The sequence below is a fragment of the Acipenser ruthenus genome, chromosome 24 (assembly GCF_902713425.1).
Source record: "Acipenser ruthenus chromosome 24, fAciRut3.2 maternal haplotype, whole genome shotgun sequence".
NCBI lineage: Eukaryota > Metazoa > Chordata > Actinopteri > Acipenseriformes > Acipenseridae > Acipenser > Acipenser ruthenus.
The window spans coordinates 3,170,749-3,195,553 of record NC_081212.1 but is presented as its reverse complement, the minus strand read 5'-3'; the positions used below and the strand labels follow the sequence as shown (position 1 = coordinate 3,195,553).

Genomic DNA, 24,805 nt, shown 5'->3' with positions numbered 1-24,805 from the left:
CGGTTACCCCATATAAAAGTGTGCTGCAGTATTTTCCCTTGATTATACTGTGCACTTACTGTAGTTTAGCCATGTATGTACTCTGCCATACCTCGCTATTCTTTCCAGTCCTGTGCTTTATAACACCTCGCTATGCTTTTACTATGGGGGAGAACACGGTGGTGGCACTGGAAGCTGGTCCTGGTCACTCACCGGCTGCACCAGCACATTGTTCTTGCCGTACAGCAGGTGTGTCCTGGAGTTCTGGTGCAGCGACTCCACGTAATCCCGTGCCGACGCTGCCAGCTTGTCCTCCGACATGCTGCCACTGGACTGCCTCTTCCGGATCTGTCGGAAGAGCAGAAAATAACAGTTACAAAGTGGGCGTGCCGCTGCGGTTTTTATTTCAGCCAGCGCTGCCTCACGTGTGTTTGGCAAGGGGAGGGTCGGATCTCACTCACCCCCAGGGCAGGCCTCTTGGACGGGGAGTCCTGCCGTCCGTGGGCCCCGTGGATTCGGTGCCGCTGGACCAGCTCGTTGGCCGAGGGGTCTGTCCAGAAGTGATCGCTGGTTTTCAGCTTGGAGTACTCCAGCGCGCACGGCCCAACTGCAGAGAAAAAAAAACCAAAAGGCAGCAGGTCTGCTTCACTGCTGAAACGGAGACTCGAGTATTCAGATTATTCAAAACTATTCAAAAACCCTCATTTCGTTAAGTGCCCTCAATACCAGACTGTACCCCAGCATAATAAACAGGAGCATTCAATTACACACCGCTGATATATTGCAGAGCGAGATCTCGCGTGGACAGGATATTTCTGTGCCCTCGCGATTTATCATCGTCAGCTCAGCCCCCCAGAAGATACCCAGTACTGCTCACTTACCAAGAAGAGCTGCAAGAATAGGACCATAAACTGCATCGTGCATCAGGGCTTCCTTCTCATAGTATTTACTGCAGGAGACAGCAACACAAAGCGCACATTTAAACAGGGACTTTGAAAACATTAAGGAGCTGGTGCTTGCTGAAACATTTGGATTTGCTTTTAAAACGCGTATTTCCAAGTTCAAGAGGTGGCTGCCACCACGGTCAAAGTAAACAAGAACAAATGTAATCTGTTCCAACCTATAATCTGTTCAACTTTCCTTTCACAGATCCTTGACACTAAAAAGTGAACGTCCCAGCATGCAACTGGGGAGCAAATGCAACTGGGGAGCAAACCCCCCCCCTCGTGGTGGATCGTCCCTCCCTGTTCCGGATTGGTTACCTGGAGTTGTCGACGACGTACTGCACGATCTTGTCCAGCACCTTCTCGAAGAGGGCCGTGCGCACCCAGATGTGCTTGAGGGCCTGGGGGGTGAGGGAGGGGGGAGCTCTCCCTGCTGTCGAGCCCTGCCTCCTCAGAGACTCCTGACCGCTGCACTGGACTCGCCTGCACAGAGGAAGCAAGCCATGTACCAGGGGAATATACTCTTAATTTATATGGTCACAGTTTCCATGAGCCGGACCGAAGTAGGGTTATTGTAAAGTGCTTACTTAGCCACGTTGTGGCCCTAGATCCCCGGCCCCCCTTCAAATACAGATCACTTCCCCCTGGATCTGTCTCCAACTGCCTATCAGCGGTGCTCAGAAATGCTAGCTGCCCGTCTTTGACCTCCTCATTACAGAAAGGCATACGAGACTTCTTTCCAATGTCTCTATGTGCTGTATCGTACAGTACAGTTCCCAGATGGAGCAGAGAGACAGAGGAGGCATCAGATGTCATAATTATGTAATTGGAAAAGGAAAGCGGATCTGCCTGCAACCCGCTGTCTCTCCAAAACCCAATGATTATCTGGAAAAGCAGCGGTAATGCGCAGGCTAACGGTTCTGCCCCGGAGAGCTGCCTCATCAATCACGCAGCTCCCTTAATGAGCTGGAGGGCGTCCGTCTCCCTCGCTCCGTGCCCTGATTTATCAGCGGGCTGGCTGTCTCACCAGCGGGCATAGCGCTGGACACAGACAGGGAAGATAAATGCATTTATTCCAGGAGATGTATTATCACAGCCTGGCCCACTGGGACAGACTCAGTCATCTCCTATCAATACTGCAGGGGGGAGGGGGGGGGGGGCTGAACGTAGGACTTGTTTAAAAACTTTCTTTTTTATAGCTATGCTTTTCGTTTTCAACAAACTTTATAAAATTAATCAAAAAGAAGTTTTCAAAACTAATTCTAAGAATGACAGTGCTAATGGAAAGGCATTATTGGGTGAATAGGAGCCAGGAGCCAGGAGCATACTGCCAGCTTGTCAAACCCACTGCAAAGTGTGATTTAACAATTGATCTATCGGTCTAACGAGTCTTTCTAATGTATTTTTAGAATTTAAGACCTTTTAAACCAACCTATCTGGCTAAGAGAGCCGTACTGATTAGAAGGGAGTTTTTGCAGTGCTGTACAAAAATATATATTACATATAAAACTAACAAACAAAGTTTAGTTAGCAGCAGCTACGGTAGTTTTCTGCTCATTTAGAGTTGCATGTTTCTGCGTCAGTTTTGCAGTACTTTGGCTGTAATCGCTTCTGCTCAAGACTACAGATGTCGCTTGCAGTGCTTTCAAACCCCTTAAAAGCCATTTAAAAAAGGTTGTGCCCCTATGCAAACACACCCCAGGCTGGGGTGCAGGTTATTTCCAGGCAGGATTCGCACAGAAGCTCCTCTTGATTCAGAGGGGAAGTGCAGCTTAGTGAGCAACCTTCAGCTAAACTAATTAAGTGCTAAACGCTTTGTCAGAATTATATTTGCTTTTGGCTTTCTTCTGTACAGGGGACGGCTGATCCAAGGCTTGCAGTCGAATTGATTTTTTAACCTTTAAAATGGTTGGGCAACGGGGGATGGGGACACCTTACATAGTTAAATTAAATTAAATTAAATTAAATTAAATTAAATTAATTTAAATTAAAATAAAATAAAATAAAATAGTCTCCCTAACAACAATCCTGTGGATGTCTGAGACTGATGATTTGGGATTTTTTTTTTTTTATCAAAGCGTCTAGAATTAGTTTGCATAAAAAAAATAAAAAATAAAAAAATTATAAATCTAGGGATGAAGATTAAACTACTCGGACTGGCTGCTGCTTTTACGTAACTCTGGCAACCTTAGAACCCAAGCGGGGGGGGGGGGGGGGGGGGGGTAGGAACAGACAGAGATGCCCATAAATAATATATTGCTTTCATTTCACCAGACAACTGAATGAATTCTCATCCTGGCTTTGAAGAGCTCCTAGACCACTGCGAGAAGCAGGCTGCTTGGGGAGCAGCATCATTCTCAACAGCTAACCTTTAACTGGACTACTGACGGCAGGCTCTGATGAATTTCAGAGATTGAACTGGCGGCGGTGAAGACGAGGCTAAAAGCAATGGGCCCTGAGGTGCTGTATTCATCACAATAAGGTATGTGCCGCAGGTCTGGATCAATCCCCTAAACACACAAACAGATGGATCAGACTGCCCCGATCATGCACGCAGTATCCCTAATACAGAAGAGGCTTGGATCTCCAAGGTAACCCTAAACCTGAACCCTGAACCCTATAGCGCTGTGCCGGCCCGGGGTATCCCTCACCTGCCTCCCTCAGCTTGTTGCTGCTGCAGCTCCGTCACCTTCCTGCACACCTCCCCCGCTGTGGTGAACACCTTGCCGATCTTGGTGAAGAGGGCTGCGATCTTGTCGCTGCGCAGGAACCCGGCCGCTCGGCGCTTCAGCATGTGGAGGAGACAGACTTCCACCGTGCCTGGGGATAGAGACAGGGCAGCAGTGTTACAGCACAGTGCCATACAGCAGGATCTACAGCAGCACGGTACTCAGCAGTGCCTCAGACCCGACGCTATGGTAATGCATTCTGGAGCTTGGTAAAGGTGGATTGGCAGCAACTGTCCAGATCTGGGATAGTGGGATAGATCTGAGCTTCCCTGTTGCTGTATGAGTGTGCCTCAAGCCTGCCCTGGACTGGAAGGAGCACCCTTTCTCTTAGGGGGTGAGGGAGCAGTTGAGTCTCCATGCCTCAAGCCTGACCCGGACTCGAAGGAGCACCCTTTCTCTTAGGGGGTGAGGGAGCAGTTGAGTCTCCATACCTCAAGCCTGCCCTGGACTGGAGGGAGCACCCTTTCTCTTAGGGGGTGAGGGAGCAGTTCAGTCTCCATACCTCAAGCCTGCCCTGGACTGGAGGGAGCACCCTACTAATAGAAAGGTCTTACAAAGAGACTAAGGAGAGGGATGCCGTTATGAAATTAGTCACACGTCACAGGAGCACAGTTCCTTAAGCCGGGGGGAAAGGGGGATGTGACTTAGATTAGCGACTGTACAAACTGTACAAAAATATAAACCTTTGAGTGCAAGGCCTTTCAAAATGTACCACTACAGCCCTGGTGCAGCTTGTCTTTCTACACCCCAGGGAGCACAGTTTAGTGTTCCCCATTCCCAGTTCAAATGTTATGAGAAGAACACAGCCCCACTCGACTTTAATAAAGCCATTACATGCTTCTCAAAGGCAAGGATTTCTGCAGCTTTTGTTTCACAGCAAGTGGGTAATAAAGTCCAACAGTGAAACTGTGCCTCCAGCAAGACGCTTCAGTTGCCCAGCCCGATAAAATGCTATCAAATAAAATAAATGGCATAATAAAAAGCAGCATGTGAAATGGGACCAGGGGCATTTCTTCATTTTCGACATCTGACGCACCCCTCCCCCCTTCCAAAATCCCGTCCGACTTCATTAAAAACGATATCAATAACGGTCCGCCTAACCGACAGCAGCATCATCAACAGTGCTTGGAAAGCCAGTGTGAGTTTTATGATGGTAATAGCGGTTTTATTGCCAGAATCGAATGACTGAAGGAGCTGCAGAGTTACCCAAAGTGTTTAGCATCTCTTCCCAAGAGAAGAACAAACGGCAGCATTATGTGTGCTTTTGAAATTACGAGGCTGTGAGAGTACGAGGGACCGGCCATGCACTGGCCCCTCATGTCAGTTAGTATTTACACTTCACTTGGTGGTCTACTTTAATGATCTTAATATCATCGCCCTGAAACTGCATTAAAATAAGACTCCTATTGCATAGCAGTTTCACCCATCCCAGGTTTTACTATAAGCGTGATTAGCCACAGTATAGGTAACAAGCTCATAGCAAAACCAGGAATGGATCAACCTGCTGTGCACTGGGAGTCTTCTTTCCATCCCTGTAATAAACTCGCGATCCCTGATGGTAGAAGACTGTCCTCTCAGTATTACTGTGAAGCTGGCAGCTCATTGATTGCTTTGATAATCACGCAGTGTAAAGATTGCATCTTAAAACACGTGAAGCAACCGTTTATCATCCGATCATTAGAATCCTGACAAACGGCTTCATTAGTTGTCGTTTCCCCAGCCAGAGAAACAGGAGTTGAAGAGCTTCTCGTAAATGCACAGCACTGGAAGAGCTCCGAGGGGACCCATTCCCACACACAGCCTCCACGCGGTTTTTATTAGCAATACGGACTCTGTCTGGCTGCCTGGGAATTTGACTGGAGTGGTCCCACTTTGCAGTGCAAGGGGCCAAAACAGAATGGTAGAGGACTAATTATAAAAACTTCATTATTTAACTTCTTTGATTATTATTTTTAAGTGTATTTATTTAATTCTGGCTTTGATAGACAGCCTGTATTAAACATGCATTCATTAAATAAAGAAAAAAAAGTATGCAAGCTTTGTCAATATTTAGGAGAACATTCTCTCTCTCTCCCTCTCAGTACTTTGCAGTCATTCCCAGCCGTCGATCAAATTGTTATCAATATAGTAAATGCTTGACACATCCGATAAAATAAATCAACCACTTTCTTGTGATTGAAACTCCCCTGGAAGACCTACACTTATTTCTGCTCCAGCGAAAAATTTGCCCTGTTATATATACACACAATTTAAAAAAAAATGTAAAACATAAATAAATAGTCCCAAATAAATAAAAAATTATAATTTATTTAAAGGCTCGGACAAGCTCCCTTGTTGAGTGTCTTAAATAACTGAGTGGACCAAAGCTCGTTGAGTCTGGTCCTTGGTGTCCTGTTTATTCAAGGTCATGTTGGCGTGCTTCTCATAATCAAGTCAAACTAACATATGGAGGTTATTAGTGTCCTGGAAGGCTGCACTCTGTTTGTTTCTCTGTGGAGGACCAGCGAGCTCACCGCCCACACGCGCGATCAACAGCACGCTCCTGCATCGCGGTGTGAGCTTGAGATTCTCAGTGCAATATCCACACGCAGCCTCAGCGCAGAGGATCCAGAGGCTCTGGAGATCCTGCCAGGCAGAGGCAACGTGGCAGAGTCTGTCTGGACGATGATGGGCAGTCAATATTTACTGAGACAGGTCTATTTATAACGAGCACCTTTCATCAGGAAAGGCTCTAAAACACAAAAGGTTGTTTGGTAGAAAATGTGACTAATCACTCAATGATTACTGCCTTGGGAAATGTGTCTGTTAGTACAGTATAAGACACTGAATGTATTTAACCAGTTGTCATAGGGCAGTCTTGTAAAGTAATTTATTACTGAAGGATGACACAAACGTAGATTTTCTTGTTTCCCTTCTCTTTTATTGTGAATAATCCTAAATATTAATAAAATAGAATCCATCCAGACAAAATGCAGTCAAAGTATAGAAATGGAGTCAGAGCACTGAATAGGTAAAGAGTTTGCTTTTTGTAAGAGGAATAAAAAGAGATGCATTTTTATCTAGTCATTTACAGCTCCAATTCGGATTGAATCATCACCTTCAGCATCATCAACAGCATGCTAATCAAAATCTCTATCTCCACACTATTCAATACATGAACTGAAGGTATATCATTTGCCCAGGTGAAAAGGTAAATGGACTGGGGCTACAGGAGACAGGTACACCGAGCCCTGCTGTACGAGTGCCGTCTCTCCTGCAAGACAAGACTAAATTGCTTCTTAAACTTTAAATGGATCGCCTCGCTCTCTCACGACACACAGCGCCTGCCAGTAATGAAGTGGAATAAAGCAGATGGCTGGGGGAGGAGGAGGAAACAACAAAACTAGAGAAATCCTGCTTTGAGAATCCTCCTCCTCCCTGGGAAAGCCTCAGGGAGAAGGCACTGTATTCCTTACAGTTTTTATGTGTGCTCAACGTTCAAAGAACCGAGTTGCCCTTTCGAGGCCAGTGTTTGAAGCAGTATAAATGAATATAAATGAATCTAATACTGTACCACAGTGTCTCCTATAGTATATGTACCAACAGAGAGGCAGGACAAATACAGCGTCTTTATAGGTTTAGTATGGAGGTTAAAACATCCTCTCTCGTGCTACAAAAGTGTATTTACGATGTTCAGACACACTGTCGATACGATGCAAGTCGCAGGTTTTCCATTTTAAGGCTAGCCCCTGTACTTTATACAGAACATACACTTTTGTGTAAAGGGCTGTCAATCGCTTCATCGATACATCTGTTACCCACTCGGGTCTCTTTCGTGTTTTCCGTAATGTATAAAAGCGGCAGGCCAGTTTCAGTCAAGATCGGCAAGACAGGAGTTCGGAACATTCTGGAAGACAGACTTTGCTACAAATATGTATCTACCCCAACCTTCCTGATTGAGTCAGAGGCGGCAGTTACTGAGGGATGCAGAAGTATAATAACTGGCCTTGAAGTACCTTCCAAAACAAAATGAACTCCTTGCTATGTAAGATGTTCATTTCTGATGGAAACTCCCACTGCACAGCACTTTGATCCATTCCTGGTTTTACTATGAGTTTAATAAGACACACCTGGGAGATTGATACCTATACACTGTGGCTCATCAAGCTTGTAATAAAGCCTGGAAAGGGTGAAACTGCTATGCAACAGGAGTCTTATTTCCACCCGATTTGGGACAGCTTCCCGAAATCTTTCTGCACGACGCTGTAAACACGTCCTCCCCCTCCTGATTGATCACAAGCAATAAGGAAGGTAATTGGACTGGCTGGGCCGAGGCTTTCTCCACACAGGTTCATTTCAGCTGCGTTCCTCGTCATTAGTTATTTTCCCTGGCAGAGGATTATCACTGCGATCGATGAGCTGCCCCCACACAGCAGCCCCGTTAGCCAGGAGGCTTCTCAGCTTTGTATCGCCTGTGGAGTGTCAAGCCTGATTCACTGCTTTAATTCTGCACTGCCCAGATCGCTGCTTTTCCTGTTCAGTTACAGGAAACCTTAAAACGGGACAGTCAGTTTCACCCTTGAAAGATCACCCAGCTTATTTTAAGAGCGAGCCAGCCTGCACACTGCCAATGCAGACACACACACACATAAAGGGCACAGGTTCTACAGATACCTGCACTAAACAGAAAAGGTGCTTTACTGTGGATACGAACGATCCACTTGCATTGTGGACTCACAGTCAATAAGCCCTCATTCGCCAGGCGGAGGCAATTCAAGGAGATCAGACCAGCAACTCACTCACAATACCTCCTCGCCTCCCCCAAAACCCACAGCATTCACTTAAAGTAAATGTACTACAAGGTGAAACTCCATCGGCCAGAGTCCTTCCACCCTTCTCCCTCAAAGTAATCATCAGCAGCTTCTCCAGGTCGCACTGCAATTATCCCTGGTGCCCTGAAGGTTCTAAGACATCATCAACTAGAGATTTCACCATCATGAAAAGACTGATGCTTCCTTTCATGGCTCCTGGATTGTGCGTTACTGCCCTTCAAGGCTCAATTAGATTTCCAGTCCAGAGCTATCTATATGTGAACGTTGTTCCCCCCCCACCCCCCCAGATTAACCTCCAACAATTAGATGCTGCCCAGTGGAATCCGCTTCTAAACTTGCTCACTCAAGCGACAGTCCAGAAGTGGGCTTTAGAGACCGGTATATAAACCACAATAAAATGATAGCAATCTGCAAATCCGGCAGCATCTCTGTTTTCTGCAGATCGACAGTTTGCCCCCCAGAGCCAAGCGTTACGGGGTAACTGGCGGTGTCAGAAACCAAACGCCCCCGCTCCCCCGCTCCCCCGTCCTCCCCCCTCACCGTTTAATGTCAAAAACAAGGAGATCTTGCGGCCCTGCCGTTCTGTTTAACATTTTCTCACAAGGCAAGACACAGGCTGTCACTCTTGCAAGGCAGCAGCCGTGTTCTATTTTAACCTGCAAGACGCCCACGCATGTTCCCCGAATAGAGTGGGCTTGCACCGTCAACAGATCTCTACAGCCATGCTCTCAACAACCGAACCTGTACCCGTTTTCTGTACACGCAGTTTTTACTCTGCAAACTGCCACCTGTGCCAAACCCACGAGCACTATGATGTTGCCAGCAACCACGAAACACTGTGTTCTGGTCTTCTCAGACCCCTGTAGCTTAGCGTGGCTGGGTCTCGTCAGTGCGGAGGTGGGAAGAGGCTGCAATGTACAAAGAGGTGTAGGTGGAGAGTAGAGGCCAACTGGAGAATTCCCCTGATGCCAAGGACTGAATTACTAAAAGCTTTAGATTACAGCTTTCCTGGTTGCTGGAAGCATGGAAGGTCATGTACTGTCACGTGACTTGACGGGAGAGACAGCAACCCTTCCCAAGCCTACTGGGAGATGAACAAAAAACATGATCAATTAGACCTAAGTGTAGTTTCACAGACCCCCTACATCGCGAATGACATTTCTTTCAATGGGAGAGACTAAGACACCACAACCTGAACTGTCTTGCGCTGGCACACGTACTGCACACAGACACACACACACACACACATGGAAACCACTTGAATTCACTCTGCAGCCTCCAGCCGTTGGGCGAGTCTGATTTAAACAAGCACTGAACTGCAGGGCGGGCAGGATGCAGTTCATCAAATCATCATCAGAATAAGATTAATTAAGCAGCAGAGTCTCTTAATAACCCTGTTCCACGCCGCAGAGCAAGCCCTCCAGGGAGAGCGCCTCCTAATCAGCCCGGTCTCGGATCCGCTCGGCAGGAGCGCTGTCAGAGATCAGGAGCCGTTCTCTTTATTGATTGGCCCCCGCTGGCTCTAATTCCTTGTGTTCTCAATAAAGAACGCTCACAGTGTACAGGCTTACAAAACTGTGAAGAGGTACAGAAACTGTCAGCTCCCCAATCCCAGGGAATGCACAGCTGGGATGCTAGCTGCTCCCGTCTCCTCTCCTTCCATGAAGTTCTCGGCTTCATCCCTCCTGCTTGCACATATCTGCAGAGCTGCTTGTCCAGCTGTCATGAAACTTGGTATCAACATTAGTCAGCAGAACTTATTGAGAGTTTTAGATTCTGGGGGATACATGGGAGTGTCTGTGTCCATTCATATGTATGAGAATGGCTAATCAATGGTGATTAAACATCTCATTGTGATTCTTATTCGTACGTTCTGCTGACATACAACACGGTCATCAACTCTGTCATCACACGGATGGATTTTGAATGTACAGGGTAGGGGATTTATATTAATGACATTATTCCCCGCTGTGTCACCTGCTTTACATGCTTGAGCATCTTTTTGTAGCTGATATAATGCTCAGCAGCAGCTGTGTTTAATTATACAAGTCCGATTTACCCTGGCGAGTCAGAAAAGTCTAATTAAGCAGCCTGGATTAAAACAGTCTCTGTGGGTCTGGTTAACAGTTCACTTTACTTTAAAGTGAGGTTCCTGTCTAGGGAGGTCAGGCTGCAGACCCAGACTCTGACTCTCCTTGCAGCCTGAGCCACAGGGGGAAGCAGAGCCATCACAGGCTGTCTGCCGCGGTGAGAGGATCCTTCACCGACAGAGCCACGAGGCTGCTTACGCACATGGCCAGCGTGTTTCCTGTGTCCCTGTCACTCACAGGGCTGCCCACAAATTGAGACGTCCTCTGGTTTTTTATTGTATGTCTGGAAAAGGGAACGTCACGTTGCTTTGTCTGCTGATAAAGGATCTTACTCAGCTGTCCCTGAATACAATGTTCTGTTCTGTTCTGTTCTTTATGCACAGAGACTGACACCTCTATCACACTTTTCAATTGGATCTAAACAGTGACAGATCGTGGTTTAAACCATCGAAAGAATGAAAAACGAACCAATCTGGTGAAACCCACGTCGATAATAAGAAAGTGTGTGGGTCTCTTTCGTGTAGTTTTCTTTCATTGCATGCAAGTAAAATGCCAGGTTTTGTCCCATTTTAGTATTTAGATAATTGTTTTCCCTGTTATTGAGATCAGGGGTTTCGATCAACTGAATAGACCTCTTGGTGCTCAGGAAAGAAAGAAAGAAAGAAAGAAAGGCCCAGGACTCCAGAGGTTACAGCAAAGCCCCATGTGCCACTCCTACCCCTATGATTTTTACAGTTTTTTTACAAATGCAGCCGTTTAGCTGTGTGTGAATGCACACGGGCGTGTCTGTTCATAGCGTGCGTTATCATGTGGTTTCCTTGAATCCTTGTGGTCTCAATTACTATAAAAATCCATAATGAAGGAGCTCTTAGCCAGGCTCAAAATCAGTAAAAATAAATAAGCTAGTTCTGATAACACTGACGAACTATAGTTAGCTGAAGAGCACTTCACCTGAGTCACGTGTAACAAACAGATCGTGACTCGTTTATTCCAGGGCAACAAAAGAGGCAGGAGAATGAACGCCGGTGTTAAATAGAGCCTCATTGCTATGCCCTGGTGGATTAAAAAGCATGTGTGAGGTGCATCGGCTGTGCGAGACAGGCAGCTGTAATTGCCTCATTAGGGACATGCAGCAGCACTGTTCATTAGCAGAGCTGCAGAACAGGCAGACTGGAGAGAGCTTGAATTAAAACTACCAGACTGCAGCTTTGAGCCGGGGAAGGTGACGGCAACAATACTCTTCTTATTCAAACATGCAGCAGCTCTGGTGATGAGAATGCTCCTGGCTGTATGTGTGTTCTATATATATTGATTTGAGATGAAGTCTTGCAGAAACACTGTGGCTCGATTTTATTTTAAACAGCTGCAGATTTCTGTAGTGGCGTCTGTGAGCTCTACGTTTGATCCCGCTGGTGTTTTTCAGTTTGATGCGGTGTCGCTTTCGATTTTAAAAATCAAAAACTGCGGAAATCAAGCAAGCTGTGCTCAATGTAGCTGAAGCCAGTCCTCCAGGAATGGATTTAATTCTGCTAATCTATTTGTCAGCTCACAAATCGCTGGGCCCTGATAAGTGTCAGAGCTGCGGCCACACACACACACCTCCAGGTGCTCACATACCACTTGAGAACCTGAACCCAAGGCTGGGGGAATTATATCCAAATCAGGGACAGAGAAAACAAATGAGACCAATCAATAAGTGTGCATGTCCACCAGAGTCTGCTAATGACACTCTGAAAAGGATCCAGAAACTGAATTAACAGCCAAAAAGCTCAGCAAGTAGTTCCAGGTGGCTGGTATGCTTTTCTTCATTAGCTTCTCCGAATTATTTTTCTTAATGGCTTCTAACAGCTGCACAGTATTCTAAAATAACTGATGTACTTTGTATCCTTTTAGCCAAATACATTTCATATTTCTAGGGTTCATTACTTAACCCGGTTTAAATATATATTAAGCGCGTTCATCATTCATTAGCTACTTATTCTGTATCAATACTGCAATTTTAATCAGAAATCTTTGAGCCCGCCCACCTCTGCTCTGGCTTGCTCGGTGTAAAAGCGGTTCTGGCTTTAGGCTTGTGAGATCGGAGGACGCTCACACGCCCTCAGAACGTCTGTGCTGCGTGGGGACCCGCTGCGATGAGGAGAAAAAAAAAAACAGAATTGGACAGACCAAATTCCAAAATAAGTGACCTTTTTACTTTCATAGGTTAACGCTGTTCGAGATGCCTGCGTAGTTAAGAATGTAAATATCTTCAGCAGAAGAGCCTCCCACTGACAAGAAGTGCTCTAGAGTTTAAAACCAAGCATCTCCTTAAGAGAGCTTTCCCTGTGGCAACCAACTGCTGCGGCACCTGACTCCTACACGCACGCACGCACGCTGCCCTGAAGTCCTATTATCCAGGGCTGCTCGGAGCGCTGGCACTGAGTAATGTACCAGCGTCAGCACAGAGACTGGAACACAGAGTTCCCGCTGGCTGCGTACGGAGAGTCGTGATTCATGTTAAAGAGAGATCAAATTAGAGCAGACCAAAGGAAAACAACGAGGTACAAATCATCACAGCAGGGCTGTAAACAAGAGGAGAAGGAAAAAAAGGCACAAGCGCTGTTGCAGATCTTAGCCTTGCCTAACCACTGCCCTTTATTCATACAGCATTAACATAATACACCCCCCCTCCCCCCCCCCCCCATCTGATTTTTTCTCTCGCTCTCATTTTTTTTTTTTGTAGTACTGGACGTCAAGGTAACACATTTCCCCAGCTTGAGTCTACAGTCTGCTGCCCTTGTTAGAAATCCAGGGATACAGAGCAACCTGGGAAATGGAAACAATTGTGACTCATAACATGAGCTGTGACTGCGAGGGAATGAACTGGCAGAACGTACTGCTGCAGCTGTGCAATGAGTCCCTTACTATTGTAGCTGTGCGATGCCTAATTCACTGCAATTATAATGCAATGGTACTTCAACCTTTGCACACCTGCGTAATTGTAATTACACTATAGACTTGATCAATTACAGTTCAATTACACATTGCATTTGTCATTCGATCACTTTTCTTGCATTTTCACTTTTGGTGACCCCCGTTTGTTTGAAAAACAGTACAAGTTCTACAGTAGGTTTCTGAATTTGCACCTGCGATTATGATTGCTGGGTTATTTAGAATAAACAGAGCAAGCTTGTTAATGTGGGGAGCTGTTTGTGTTGCTGTTTAGTGTCATTGTAATTCAAATTGTAATTAATGCAGCATAACTGGAACTGTAATTGAACAAAACAGCATTTTAATGGTAATTGTAATTTCAGAAAACAATACTGCTGTAATTGTAATTAGAAGTGACCCCGATTGGGTCTTTCTTCATGCAATAAAAGACAACATTCGATTACCTAAACTGTGCATTGAATCCATTGTTGGCATCTGCATTTTGCATTTTGTGACCCCCAACAGGAGTCTTATTTCCATTCCTGAACTATACAACTAGAAAAAATAACACACTGGAAAAAACAGCAAGGTGTTTCTGCTTTAAAAACGTGTGCAAAGAAACGAAAGAAAGAAAGAAAGAAAGAAAGAAAGAACAGCACTAAAACAAAGACAGGAATAGTAAAGAGTGTAGGCTTCAGTGAAGTGTCTATAGTCACAGCACTGTGGTTATCCACAAGCTAGTAAAATGCTTCAGTGTCATAGTGCTGCAGTTTAACATGATGTGATGACTGCATAGAGAACCATGAAGCCAAACTGACAGGACAAGTCTTGACAGCTAAACTGATTAGGACACATGGCCACCCCCCCTAACCCATACTCCCACAGGTGCTGTCCTTGGTGCTGAAACGGAAATCACAGCAACCAGGATCTGATCAATAAGAGCATGCTTAACCAAGACTGCTAACAAGCCAACAGCAGGGTCATACCACCGCCTGCACAATCCTTATCGATAGCTTCATAGCAGCTGCACAGGTTACATTACACTGTGTAGCATAAGAAGATCCTCCAGCCCAAATACGGGACTAACGTTGAATGGCAGAATGATACAGAATTATTATATTTATTGTGTAGAAGTCATAGTTCATACAAAAACAGAACTACTAAAAATAAACATAAAAAACAAGCAAAGGGTTTCAGTTTTATTCATGATTGCAAAAAAGGTCGGTTATTTCACAGCTCTTTTATTATGTAGCCCATTGTCAGTTTCTGAAATCATTGTACAAACCCCCTACGGTCGTGTCAGAATGGCGCACAGGTTTATAAAAAGATCTTCCTTCCATTGATGTATTGTGCATCTCTCTTCAATTGGACTGTTAATTGAAGCTTCTGTCCGGTACGCTGAGCACCCCAGCAGGATCAATAGGAATCGCATTAAGATGGTTATGTCCACTCAGTGGTAGATCATACGTCTTGATTTGACTAGAAAGGTCAGCAGCAATTTGGGGCTGTTTTTCATTCCATCAATCACTGGCGATAGGATACTATTTTTTTTTTTCGGAGGGTGCTATAGTTAATATGTGGTGTCATTTTGAATTCAGCCAAAGGTAATTTGTGTGGATTTAATTATCCGTATGCATTCCATGTTTCTTTGTAACAAAAGCATAAGGCACGCATTACTCGACCACCAGGCCACTGTCAGAAGTGCTATTACATGCATGCTTTATACATGTGATCAACAAAGATCATTACAAAGCAACATGGCATGAATACAGGGAATTAAATCGAACGGGGCTCCGTTCAAAATGAATGACTTCATAAGATATTCAGGTGCTGTTCCTGTGGAATTCAGTTGGAATTCATTATGAATTTGCAGCCCCATTATTTTAAACTGGTCACCAATAATTCCCCCATGTTGACATGATCAAATGCATGAACCAATCATTTTCTGCAGCGCATCCCTCAAGCTAAACACTTGAGTGATTTCTAGGCCCGGTGCGTTATTGAAATGCTCCCCGGTTCCATGCAGCTCTTTAACATTTGCAAAGCGTCGTGCGGCTCTGGAAAGGTCACCACGTACCGCACTCTACATTACACGAAGAAGTGCTTGACTAGCAAATGAATAAGTGCAATGAACGAAAAGGACCTGATAACTCAGCTCCTGGAAATAACAATTACTGTCTGCAGCGCTAATGAACCAAACATTTCAGTTCATTAATAAAACGCTGGAAAATGAAACGGTGTTAATGGAGGCAGGCCGGGTGAGTCTGTGTCATTGCAGTCCCCGGTTAGTATTCGGAGACTGAACCTTCCTTAAAGCCCTCTTTGCGTTTCTAACAGCGCTCTGCCCGACACACGTCCCAGCGTGGCGACTGCTGTGTGCTTGCTCTGCCGTCTGTTTGAGGAGCAGTGGGAGCCATGGGGGCTCAATGCTGATCGTACCAAATGAGTTCAGAGCACACAAACAAGCCCACAAAAGCACACATGCCCATGCCCCCATGCTGCTCTGTGGAGTTGATAAAATTAACACTAGCCATGACTTTAAATGCAGCACAGAAACCAGGAACAGAGGACAGCAGAGTCACAAAATCAAGCTCACAGTAAAACCTGGAATTGAAACAGTTCAATGCAATGCCATCTGGAGTCTCGTTCTATCCCTCAACCACAGCAAATGTCACTACAATTAGATGAGCGGGCCTCCAGCGGTATACACTGTATGTACACACCAGCAGCCTCTTTGACAACAGAAAGCTGCAGCAAACACTGATTTCTCCAGACCTGATCTGAAACACACTTAGCTCCCGCTGTGCATACAGCTAATTACATTCGATAGGTTTGTGGCTGAGATAAGGGCATTGTGGAGAATGGTACTGTGTTGCTAATGGGCGGACTGGGGCACGGCTAGATTGTCCTGATCAGTGCTTTCACTCTTTCTCTAGGGCATGAGGAATGGTCATACAGAAAAGAAAAAAAAAGAAAGGTGGTATTATTCTGAAAACGCACACCGTTTTATTTGGAGCGACAGCTGCTATAAGCTTCCAGGGTCCGGCTGAATAATTCCATTAATAGCACATTCTTCACCAGTTCATTTCCTGACAGATTACGCTCTCCCTGTTTACGCAGGTGTTTAATGTGTCCTTATCTCAGCCCTGCCACAGCTTGAGAGGTGCTTCTAGTCTACAGGCAAGGCTGCTTGAGACCACAACTGGGCTCAAGTCTTTATTCTTCTATAGCGTGTTTCAAAAATAAATTTTAACTGTTTAAAGTGTTTACTGGTCCGTCGTTTGGTAAATGCCTGGAAAATAGTCCCAGCTCAACTACACCACTGGTTGAGAAGTGAACTTAAATGCACTGTGTGTGTGTGTCTGTCTGTGGGGGTGTGTGTGTGTCTGTCTGTCTGTGTGTGTCTGTCAGTGTGTGTCTGTGCAAGTGTGTGTGTGTGTGACAGAGTGTGTGTCTGTCAGTGTGTGAGTGTGCGAGTGTGTGTGTGTGCGAGTGTGTGTGTGTGAGTGTGCGAGTGTGTGTGTGTGTCTGTCAGTGTGTGTGTGTGTGAGAGTGTGTGTCTGTCAGTGTGTGAGTGTGCGAGTGTGTGTGTGTGCGAGTGTGTGTGTGTGTGTGTGTCTGTCAGTGTGTGTGTGTGTGAGAGTGTGTGTCTGTCTGTCTGTCTGTGTGTGTCTGTCAGTGTGTGAGTGTGCGAGTGTGTGTGTGTGTGTGTCTGTCAGTGTGTGTTTTCATGTCATACTGTATTTGTAAAGCATGATGTCACCAGACTAGGCCAGCACAACAACTGTCTCGACAGGTTTTTAATTTCTGGTTAAACAAAGGTTAATAAATGAATGAGTCACAGCAGCCAGCACAAGAGCTTCCTGAACAGAAACCTTGATGGTTTTGTTCTGCTGCTATTCCCAATGGAAACTGGCTTCTGTCCTTGTTTCTCAGAACCCAAACCCAATCAAAAAATCATGATGAAGAAACAGATGAATCTCCTACACCTACACCATGAACCAGGCCCTTTGGGGTCAGTTAAAATCACATCAGCAAATCTTCACACCCTTAAACCTTTCTACTGCACACCTCGTTCTGATGTACTTTCATTGCATTCAGAAAAGGTAGAGTGCACATGTAAGGGATGGAAACAAAACTCCTATTGCATAGCAGTTTCACCCATTCCAGGTTTTACTACGAGCTTGATTAAACACAGTCTATATGTAACAAGCTCAGGTGTGCAGTCCTAAACTCATAGTGAAACCAGGACTGGATCAAACTGCTATGAAATGCAAGTCTTATTTCTAACTTTGTATATGACAAAAACTGAACTGAAGAAATTAAAATGGGGAGCAACATTTCTATATAAAAAAATGTATGGGACCCGTAAATGCAATAACACACACGGAGAGCGTCAGACAATTCCCTCTGGTCACCTTTAAACAAAACTTTAACAATGAAACCCTTAAACACAGCGTCTGTGAGCTGATCCGTCACTTACTGCACAGCGCGATGATGTGGCTGCTGTCCTCGTGAACAAACTTCTTGGTCACAGCCTCCTCCATGAGCTGCTTCACCTGAGAACAAACACAGACAGCAGGTCAGCCCTCCGCAGCACCCCCCTCAACCTCAGACCTGAGCAATTCAAAATCACCTGCAACTACAATGTACAGACGTGCTCAAATTTGTTGGTACCCCTCCACAAAAAACGAAGAATGCACAATTTTCTCTGAAATAACTTGAAACTGACAAAAGTAATTGGCATCCACCATTGTTTATTCCATATTTAATAGAAATCAGACTTTGCTTTTTTATTCAACATAATATTGTAAATAATAAAACAAATGAAAATGGCATGGACAAAAATGATGGGACCCCTAACCTAATATTTTGTTGCACAACCTTTAGAGGCAATCACTGCAACCAAACGTTTTCTGTAGCTCTCAATGAGACTTCTGCACCTGTTAACAGGTAGTTTGGCCCACTCTTCCTGAGCAAACTGCTCCAGCTGTCTCAGGTTTGATGGGTGCCTTCTCCAGACTGCAAGTTTCAGCCCTTTCCATAGATGTTCGATAGGATTCAGATCAGGACTCATAGAAGGCCACTTCAGAATAGTCCAATGTTTTGTTCTTATCCATTCTTGGGTGCTTTTAGCTGTGTGTTTTGGCTCATTATCCTGTTGGAGGACCCATGACCTGCGACTGAGACAGAGCTTTCTGACACTGGGTAGTACGTTTCGCTCCAGAATGCCTTGATAGTCTTGAGATTTCATTGTGCCCTGCACAGATTCAAGGCACCCTGTGCCAGGCACAGCAAAGCAGCCCCAAAACATAACCGAGCCTCCTCCATGTTTCACTGTAGGTATGGTGTTCTTTTCTTTGAAAGCTTCATTTTTTCGTCTGTGAACATAGAGCTGATGTGACTTGCCAAAAAGCTCCAGTTTTGACTCATCTGTCCAAAGGACATTCTCCCAGAAGGATTGTGGCTTGTCAATATGCATTTTAGCAAATTCCAGTCTGGCTTTTTTATGTTTTTCTGTCAAAAGTGGAGTCCTCCTGGGTCTTCTTCCATGGAGCCCACTTTTGCTCAAAAAGCGACGGATGGTGCGATCAGAAACTGACGTACCTTCACCTTGGAGTTCAGCTTGTATCTCTTTGGCAGTTATCCTTGGTTCTTTTTCTACCATTCGCACTATCCTTCTGTTCAACCTGGGGTCGATTTTCCTCTTGCGGCCGCGCCCAGGGAGGTTGGCTACAGTTCCATGGACCTTAAACTTCTTAATAATATTTGCAACTGTTGTCACAGGAACATCAAGCTGCTTGGAGATGGTCTTGTAGCCTTTACCTTTACCATGCTTGTCTATTATTTTCTTTCTGATCTCCTCAGACAACTCTCTCCTTTGCTTTCTCTGGTCGATGTTCAGTGTGGTGCACACAATGATACCAAACAGCACAGTGACTACTTTTCTCCATTTAAATAGGCTGAATGACTGATTACAAGATTGGAGACATGTGTGATTCTAATTAAAGAAACTAATTAGTTTGAAATATCACTATAATCCAAATATTTATTATCTTTTCTAAGGGGTACCAACAAATGTGTCCAGGCCATTTTAGAATATCTTTGTAGAATAAGCAATAATTCATCTCTTTTCACAGCTTCTTTGCTTTATTCTATGACATACTAAAGGCATGCAAGTATACATGATAAAAAAGCTTTTAATTTCATCACTTTTCAGGAGGAATGAAGCATTATTTCAATGACCTGTAAGGGTACCAACAAATTTGAGCACATCTGTAACTGTAATAGGAGTTGAACTTCGGCACACCTGTGTAACTGGAAGCATGCCATGTAATCATAGATCAGCTACGCATTCATTGGTCGTACTTATTTTAAAAAATGTCATAATTTAATTTAAAAAAAAAAGTGATCCACTGTCTATCAGGATAATGTTGCGGATTGACGATTGCAATTACAGCCGCATTGTTAGATTGATATGAGAAGCAGCTTAAGCAAATCACATCTAATTGCATTTCGCAAAAAAAAAAAAAAATTACAAATGAATTACACTTGAATTCAAAGACAAGCGCTAATTAGGAGATCCGGAGAAGGAAACACCTTTCCAAGCTTAATCATTCGCAGTTCCACGTTGGGTTTTACACCGAGCGCTCGGTATTCACAGACTGTCAACCACTTCTAGTGACCCTACAGGTTTAAAAAAACACAAGTCGCACCTGTGATTAATCGCGCGAGTAAGCATGTTAATGCTGGCTGTTGTTTATAGTACTATTCAGTATAATTGTAACTGTAGTTGTGCTTGTAATTTCAGCACACAATGCTGCTGTAATTGTAATAACAGGAATTTTGCAAACACTGCGATTGGTTGATTTCTGACATGTGATTTATAATGCACCCACAGAACCATCTCTCTTCTTTACAACAATCTGATCCCTGCCAGCAGAGGGCCCAGATGCACCCAATTAAAAGGCACTCTGACTGTAACCCTATTAATGACCCCTAATGACCAGCTTCTAGGAAAGGAAATGACAAAATGCTTTTAACACGTCATACTGGAGGGAGAGAGAATCCCTTCACTGCACACACACACACACACACAGAGCCACATTAACACATGCATCAGCCAAGCCATTTATTTCATTCGGGCATGTAATTGTGACACGCTTCCCATCAGACCTAAAAGGCAACGGATTGCATGATTCATATTTGTGTCGTGTTCTTTTCTGGAAGATAAAAACGGATCACGATCTGAACTGTAGGTCACTGAGCAAATACAAAAAGAATTTTTAAAAAAGGGAAGAAAACACAACACTGCAAATGTATGATTATTATTCAGACTTAAACCAGTTTCCATCCCCTCTCTGTGTGGTTGTGAGGGCTGGGGGAAAGTGAATGGTGATGGGAGGTATCAAGGGAACGATCCACAGCTCATCCCATCGATGGGGAGTGCAGCACTGCGTGGAAACGTCTGCATGATCCCTGCTTTCAGGAGCCCTCGCTCCCCCCGCCAACGCTAATCTCCACAGTAATTAACACAGGACCATTACATGCAGCCACTGTGGAGAACTCCTGGGGTTAAAGTGAATGCAGCGTACTGCTTGAAAACTGAGGACATAAACAAAATATGGATTATGGAGTCCTTTTTTATTGTTCTAGAATTTGAAAACAAATCTCTCAAAATGGGTGCAAGCATTAATTGATTAACCCATTAATCAATTACTGAACGGCTTTTACTTCGCGAGCCTCAATAAAGTATTCATTCACTGATTGCACCGTATCTTTAAAACAGGAAACTATAAATTCTACGCAGCCTGATGTGTCAGTAAAACTTGCTTTGGTTTGTACAATTGTGCGAGTGCATGGCAGAGGTCTCCACTGTGCCTTGATAATGGAGTGCGATAATGGGGAGAGCATGTGTGATGTCACAGTGGGATTCTAGAATTCCATTCCGAAGCTGGAATGTGATCAGTGTTCCGAGGCAGACAATCAAACACATTTCACCAGGAAAGACTCAAGGAGATGAGGACGTGAGATTCTCATGAGGGTCCCCAAGGACAGTCTAGAGCCACGTTTGAGTCGACTCTGATGCAACCATGTTTCCACGGCAACGGTGATGCAATCCCTCGCTAGAAGGTCCCAGGAGACAAAAGGCTACATTAGCGGTATTATTTTTAAAAGTAATGGCTGTTTTACCTCTTTCAAAAAAAAAAATAGACCCTCAATGTTTTACTGTGAGCTAGCTAAAAACAGACAGCTCACTGTTCCATCCCTGACTTCTTACAGATGAGGGGAGGCAGTCTGGTGACAAATTGAAGGCAGCGGATACAGTAATCAGCTTTTGCTGGCTCCGATTACTTCAATCCACACAAATCCACAGTGTAGAGTCAAAGAAGATGAATTAACTGCAAAGATAACTGAATCAAGTCTATCTGCGGGTCTCTGGAAATGAGGAAGTCATGGGCGTGGTGGGATATTGGCTCATCTTTCCCCGCTGCTTACAAAGGGTGCGCATCTAACCTAGCAAAGGGGGGAAAGTCCTGTTACTCTGGAGACCTGGGGCTAGATAAGTGCAACGCCAAGCACCCTCGCATTGGGAGGAGAGGTAAAAACGTGCCTCACATACAGTCAGGGCCCCTGGAGCACAGCGGAGGCATCGAGGTTGAAAAAGTTCCAAAGCTCTTTCCAACGCGGTTTCGTTTTGTTCAAAGGCGCAGGGAACACGCTGCACAGCGACAGAGAACGCAGTGTTCCCAAGCCCATCAGAAAATAAATGCACAGGGGCAACGGCTTTTAAAGTGCTGTGCGGAGTACAGATGGACAACAGCATGCGCCTGGTCCCCTCCAGAGCAGCGCATACAATGGGACGGAAAAACACAGACCACTTCACAAGCCATGACTGAGCAAATGAAGTAAATGAAAGTTTCAGCTATTTTCACAAGGGACGAGAGAGAGAGAGAGAGAGAGAGAGAGAGAGAGAGAGAGAGAGACAGAGAGAGAGAGAGAGAGAAAGAGAGAAAGAAAGAAAGAAAAGATCTGAATCAAGACCCACACTCCTGTACCACAGTGGATTCTGACTTTATCAATCTATCCGTTCCGATGCAATGCTCTCTTTCATTAGCTTTGAAAGGAACAAAAGAGAACTCATAATTGACTTCCTTGATAGCAGTGTCGAGTAGTGGTTAGGGCTCTGGACTCTTGACCGGAGGGTTGTGGGTTCAATCCCCAGTGGGGGACACTGCTGTTGTACCCTTGAGCAAGGTACTTTACCTAGATTGCTCCAGTAAAAACCCAACTGTATAAATGGGTAATTGTATGTAAAATAATGTGATATCTGTATAATGTGAAATAATGTATAATGTGATATCTTGTAACAATTGTAAATCGCCCTGGATAAGGGCGTCTGCTAAGAAATAAATAATAATAATAAATAATTGATAGGGCAGCTATTTTTACACCTTGAATCAAAGGCTCTCGATCCCTGGCAATCCAGAAGAGACGCTCCAGAGCACAAAAGGCAGAAAAAGTGCAAATGAAACGTGACGAGTCGTCCCCTATCCCCGTCCCCGTCCCCCGTCCCCATCCTGTAGGACAATGTCAGACTACGCTCCCCTCCTGCAGCACACGTGTCCCGTTTCCTCTCTGCTGGATGGGGGGGGGGGGGGGTGTGCTGCAGCAGCATGGCCCCCCTGGCACGCTTCGGTTTCGTTCATGTCCCTGCATGGCTGTAAAGGTCACCCCCGGAGTTCAATCCCAGGAGGATCTTTCAGAGCGTGGGAGCTGCAACTAAATGAAAACGGTCTTAAAGCCGCGTGACTCTGCTCTCCATGCAGCCAGACCAGATCTCTGCCTGTCTGGCTGGTAGTGTTCAATGAAGGTACACCTCAGAACACATCGATTGAGGAGGGCTGAAACCCAGGGATATCCAGCCACCTTACAACCCTTTTAGCATTATTGCCTTTGACAACAAAACTCAGCAGCAGCATTGATGAAATTTAACTTCTTGGCTCTCTCTGCTGATGCTTTCAGTTGCCGGGCAACCCCGTGCAGGGTGACTGGAGTTCAGAGAGACGGTGTTTGAAGTGTGTTAAAGCAAGGTTGGGCCTCTCAGACACACACAGCTGTGGGTTCCCTTCTACTGAGGAGAACCCAGAGAAGGTCACACTCACATCCAAAGATGCATCGACACACAGCATTTCAGTAATTTCATGTTTACACTTGCCATCGGAAATCACGTAGGAATCTCATGGGACTGCTGGGTCCCGGTCTGAGGTCATGTAGAAATATATGTAAATATATGTTCTGCCATTGGATCTGAATGAAATCGCAAGGTAGACTATAACAGGAGGTCAAGCAAAAAATTAAAAGATATTCTCTCTGTAGCATTGAATAACAAAATATTAGTTATTTCATGCTGGAACTCTCAACACTAGTTTATATATATATATATACATATATTATATCTTTAAGTCAGTCCAAAGCAACCTTTATTTATTTCTGCAGACATTGCGAGATGATTAAATTATTCATCAGGATGATGCAGCCTGAAGAAGGAGAATGAGGGGAGTGGCAGCAAACAAGACATTTGAGCACTACAGCGTTTAACTAAATGGGTGCAGTGCACTCGCATGCAGGCTGCAAGATCTCAGACTGGAAACATCGCAGGAGATTCACAGCAACTATCAACACTGCACAGTGCATGAGGGGGCGAGCGACAACGACACTCCCATCACACAGCAGCTAAACACAGTGCTTGAACTCCATGCCAGGCCAGTGGTTTGTTTCAATCACAACATTTTAGAAGCACTTTATGTTCGCTGGGCAATGCGATATGCTGCCTAGTGTCCATTAAACAGCACTCACAGCCTCTGAAATGAAGCCTACGGTAGCTGCTAAGTGGGCACTAGACGACAATACAGCATTTTAAGAAGGTCAGGTTTAAACACACCCTTGGGACTCCCGTTGCATAGCAGATTGAGCCATTCCAGGTTTTACTAAGACCTTCATTTTACACACTCGAGGTTTATCTAGGCCCACTGTTTTGGTGGTCACGCTGCCCAGGAAATAAGACCCCGCCCCTTGCATAGCAGTTTGATCCAGTCCTGGTTACACTATGATTTTAATAGAACACATCTGTGCTTGTTACCTATACACTGTGGCTAACCAAGCTTGCAGTAAAGCCTGGGTGACACTGCTATGCAATAGGAGTCTTCTATCCACCCCTGCTGTCTCAAGTGCAACACATACTGCTTTTAAAATCAGGATGTTTCAAAACCCAAGTACGTTGAAGTCTCTGAATTGTACAAGCTTTGTAAACACCTGACCCACAGTGTTCTGTACGT

General features: G+C 44.9%; 1 protein-coding gene across 5 annotated transcripts in view; it reads right to left on the bottom strand.

Moving 5' to 3' along the window:
- Nucleotides 1-24,805, bottom strand: part of LOC117430891 (small G protein signaling modulator 2-like) — a 42,813-nt gene that overhangs the window by 13,716 nt on the left and 4,292 nt on the right. For all 5 annotated transcript variants that reach the window (XM_058998031.1, XM_058998027.1, XM_058998028.1 and 2 more), the window contains exons 3-8: nt 17,950-18,025; nt 3,575-3,743; nt 1,242-1,406; nt 861-928; nt 441-586; nt 193-327 (exon numbers count right to left, since the gene is read on the bottom strand). In XM_058998031.1, coding sequence (XP_058854014.1) covers nt 193-327; nt 441-586; nt 861-928; nt 1,242-1,406; nt 3,575-3,743; nt 17,950-18,025 — 759 coding nt within the window. The remainder of the gene's footprint in view (nt 1-192; nt 328-440; nt 587-860; nt 929-1,241; nt 1,407-3,574; nt 3,744-17,949; nt 18,026-24,805) is intronic.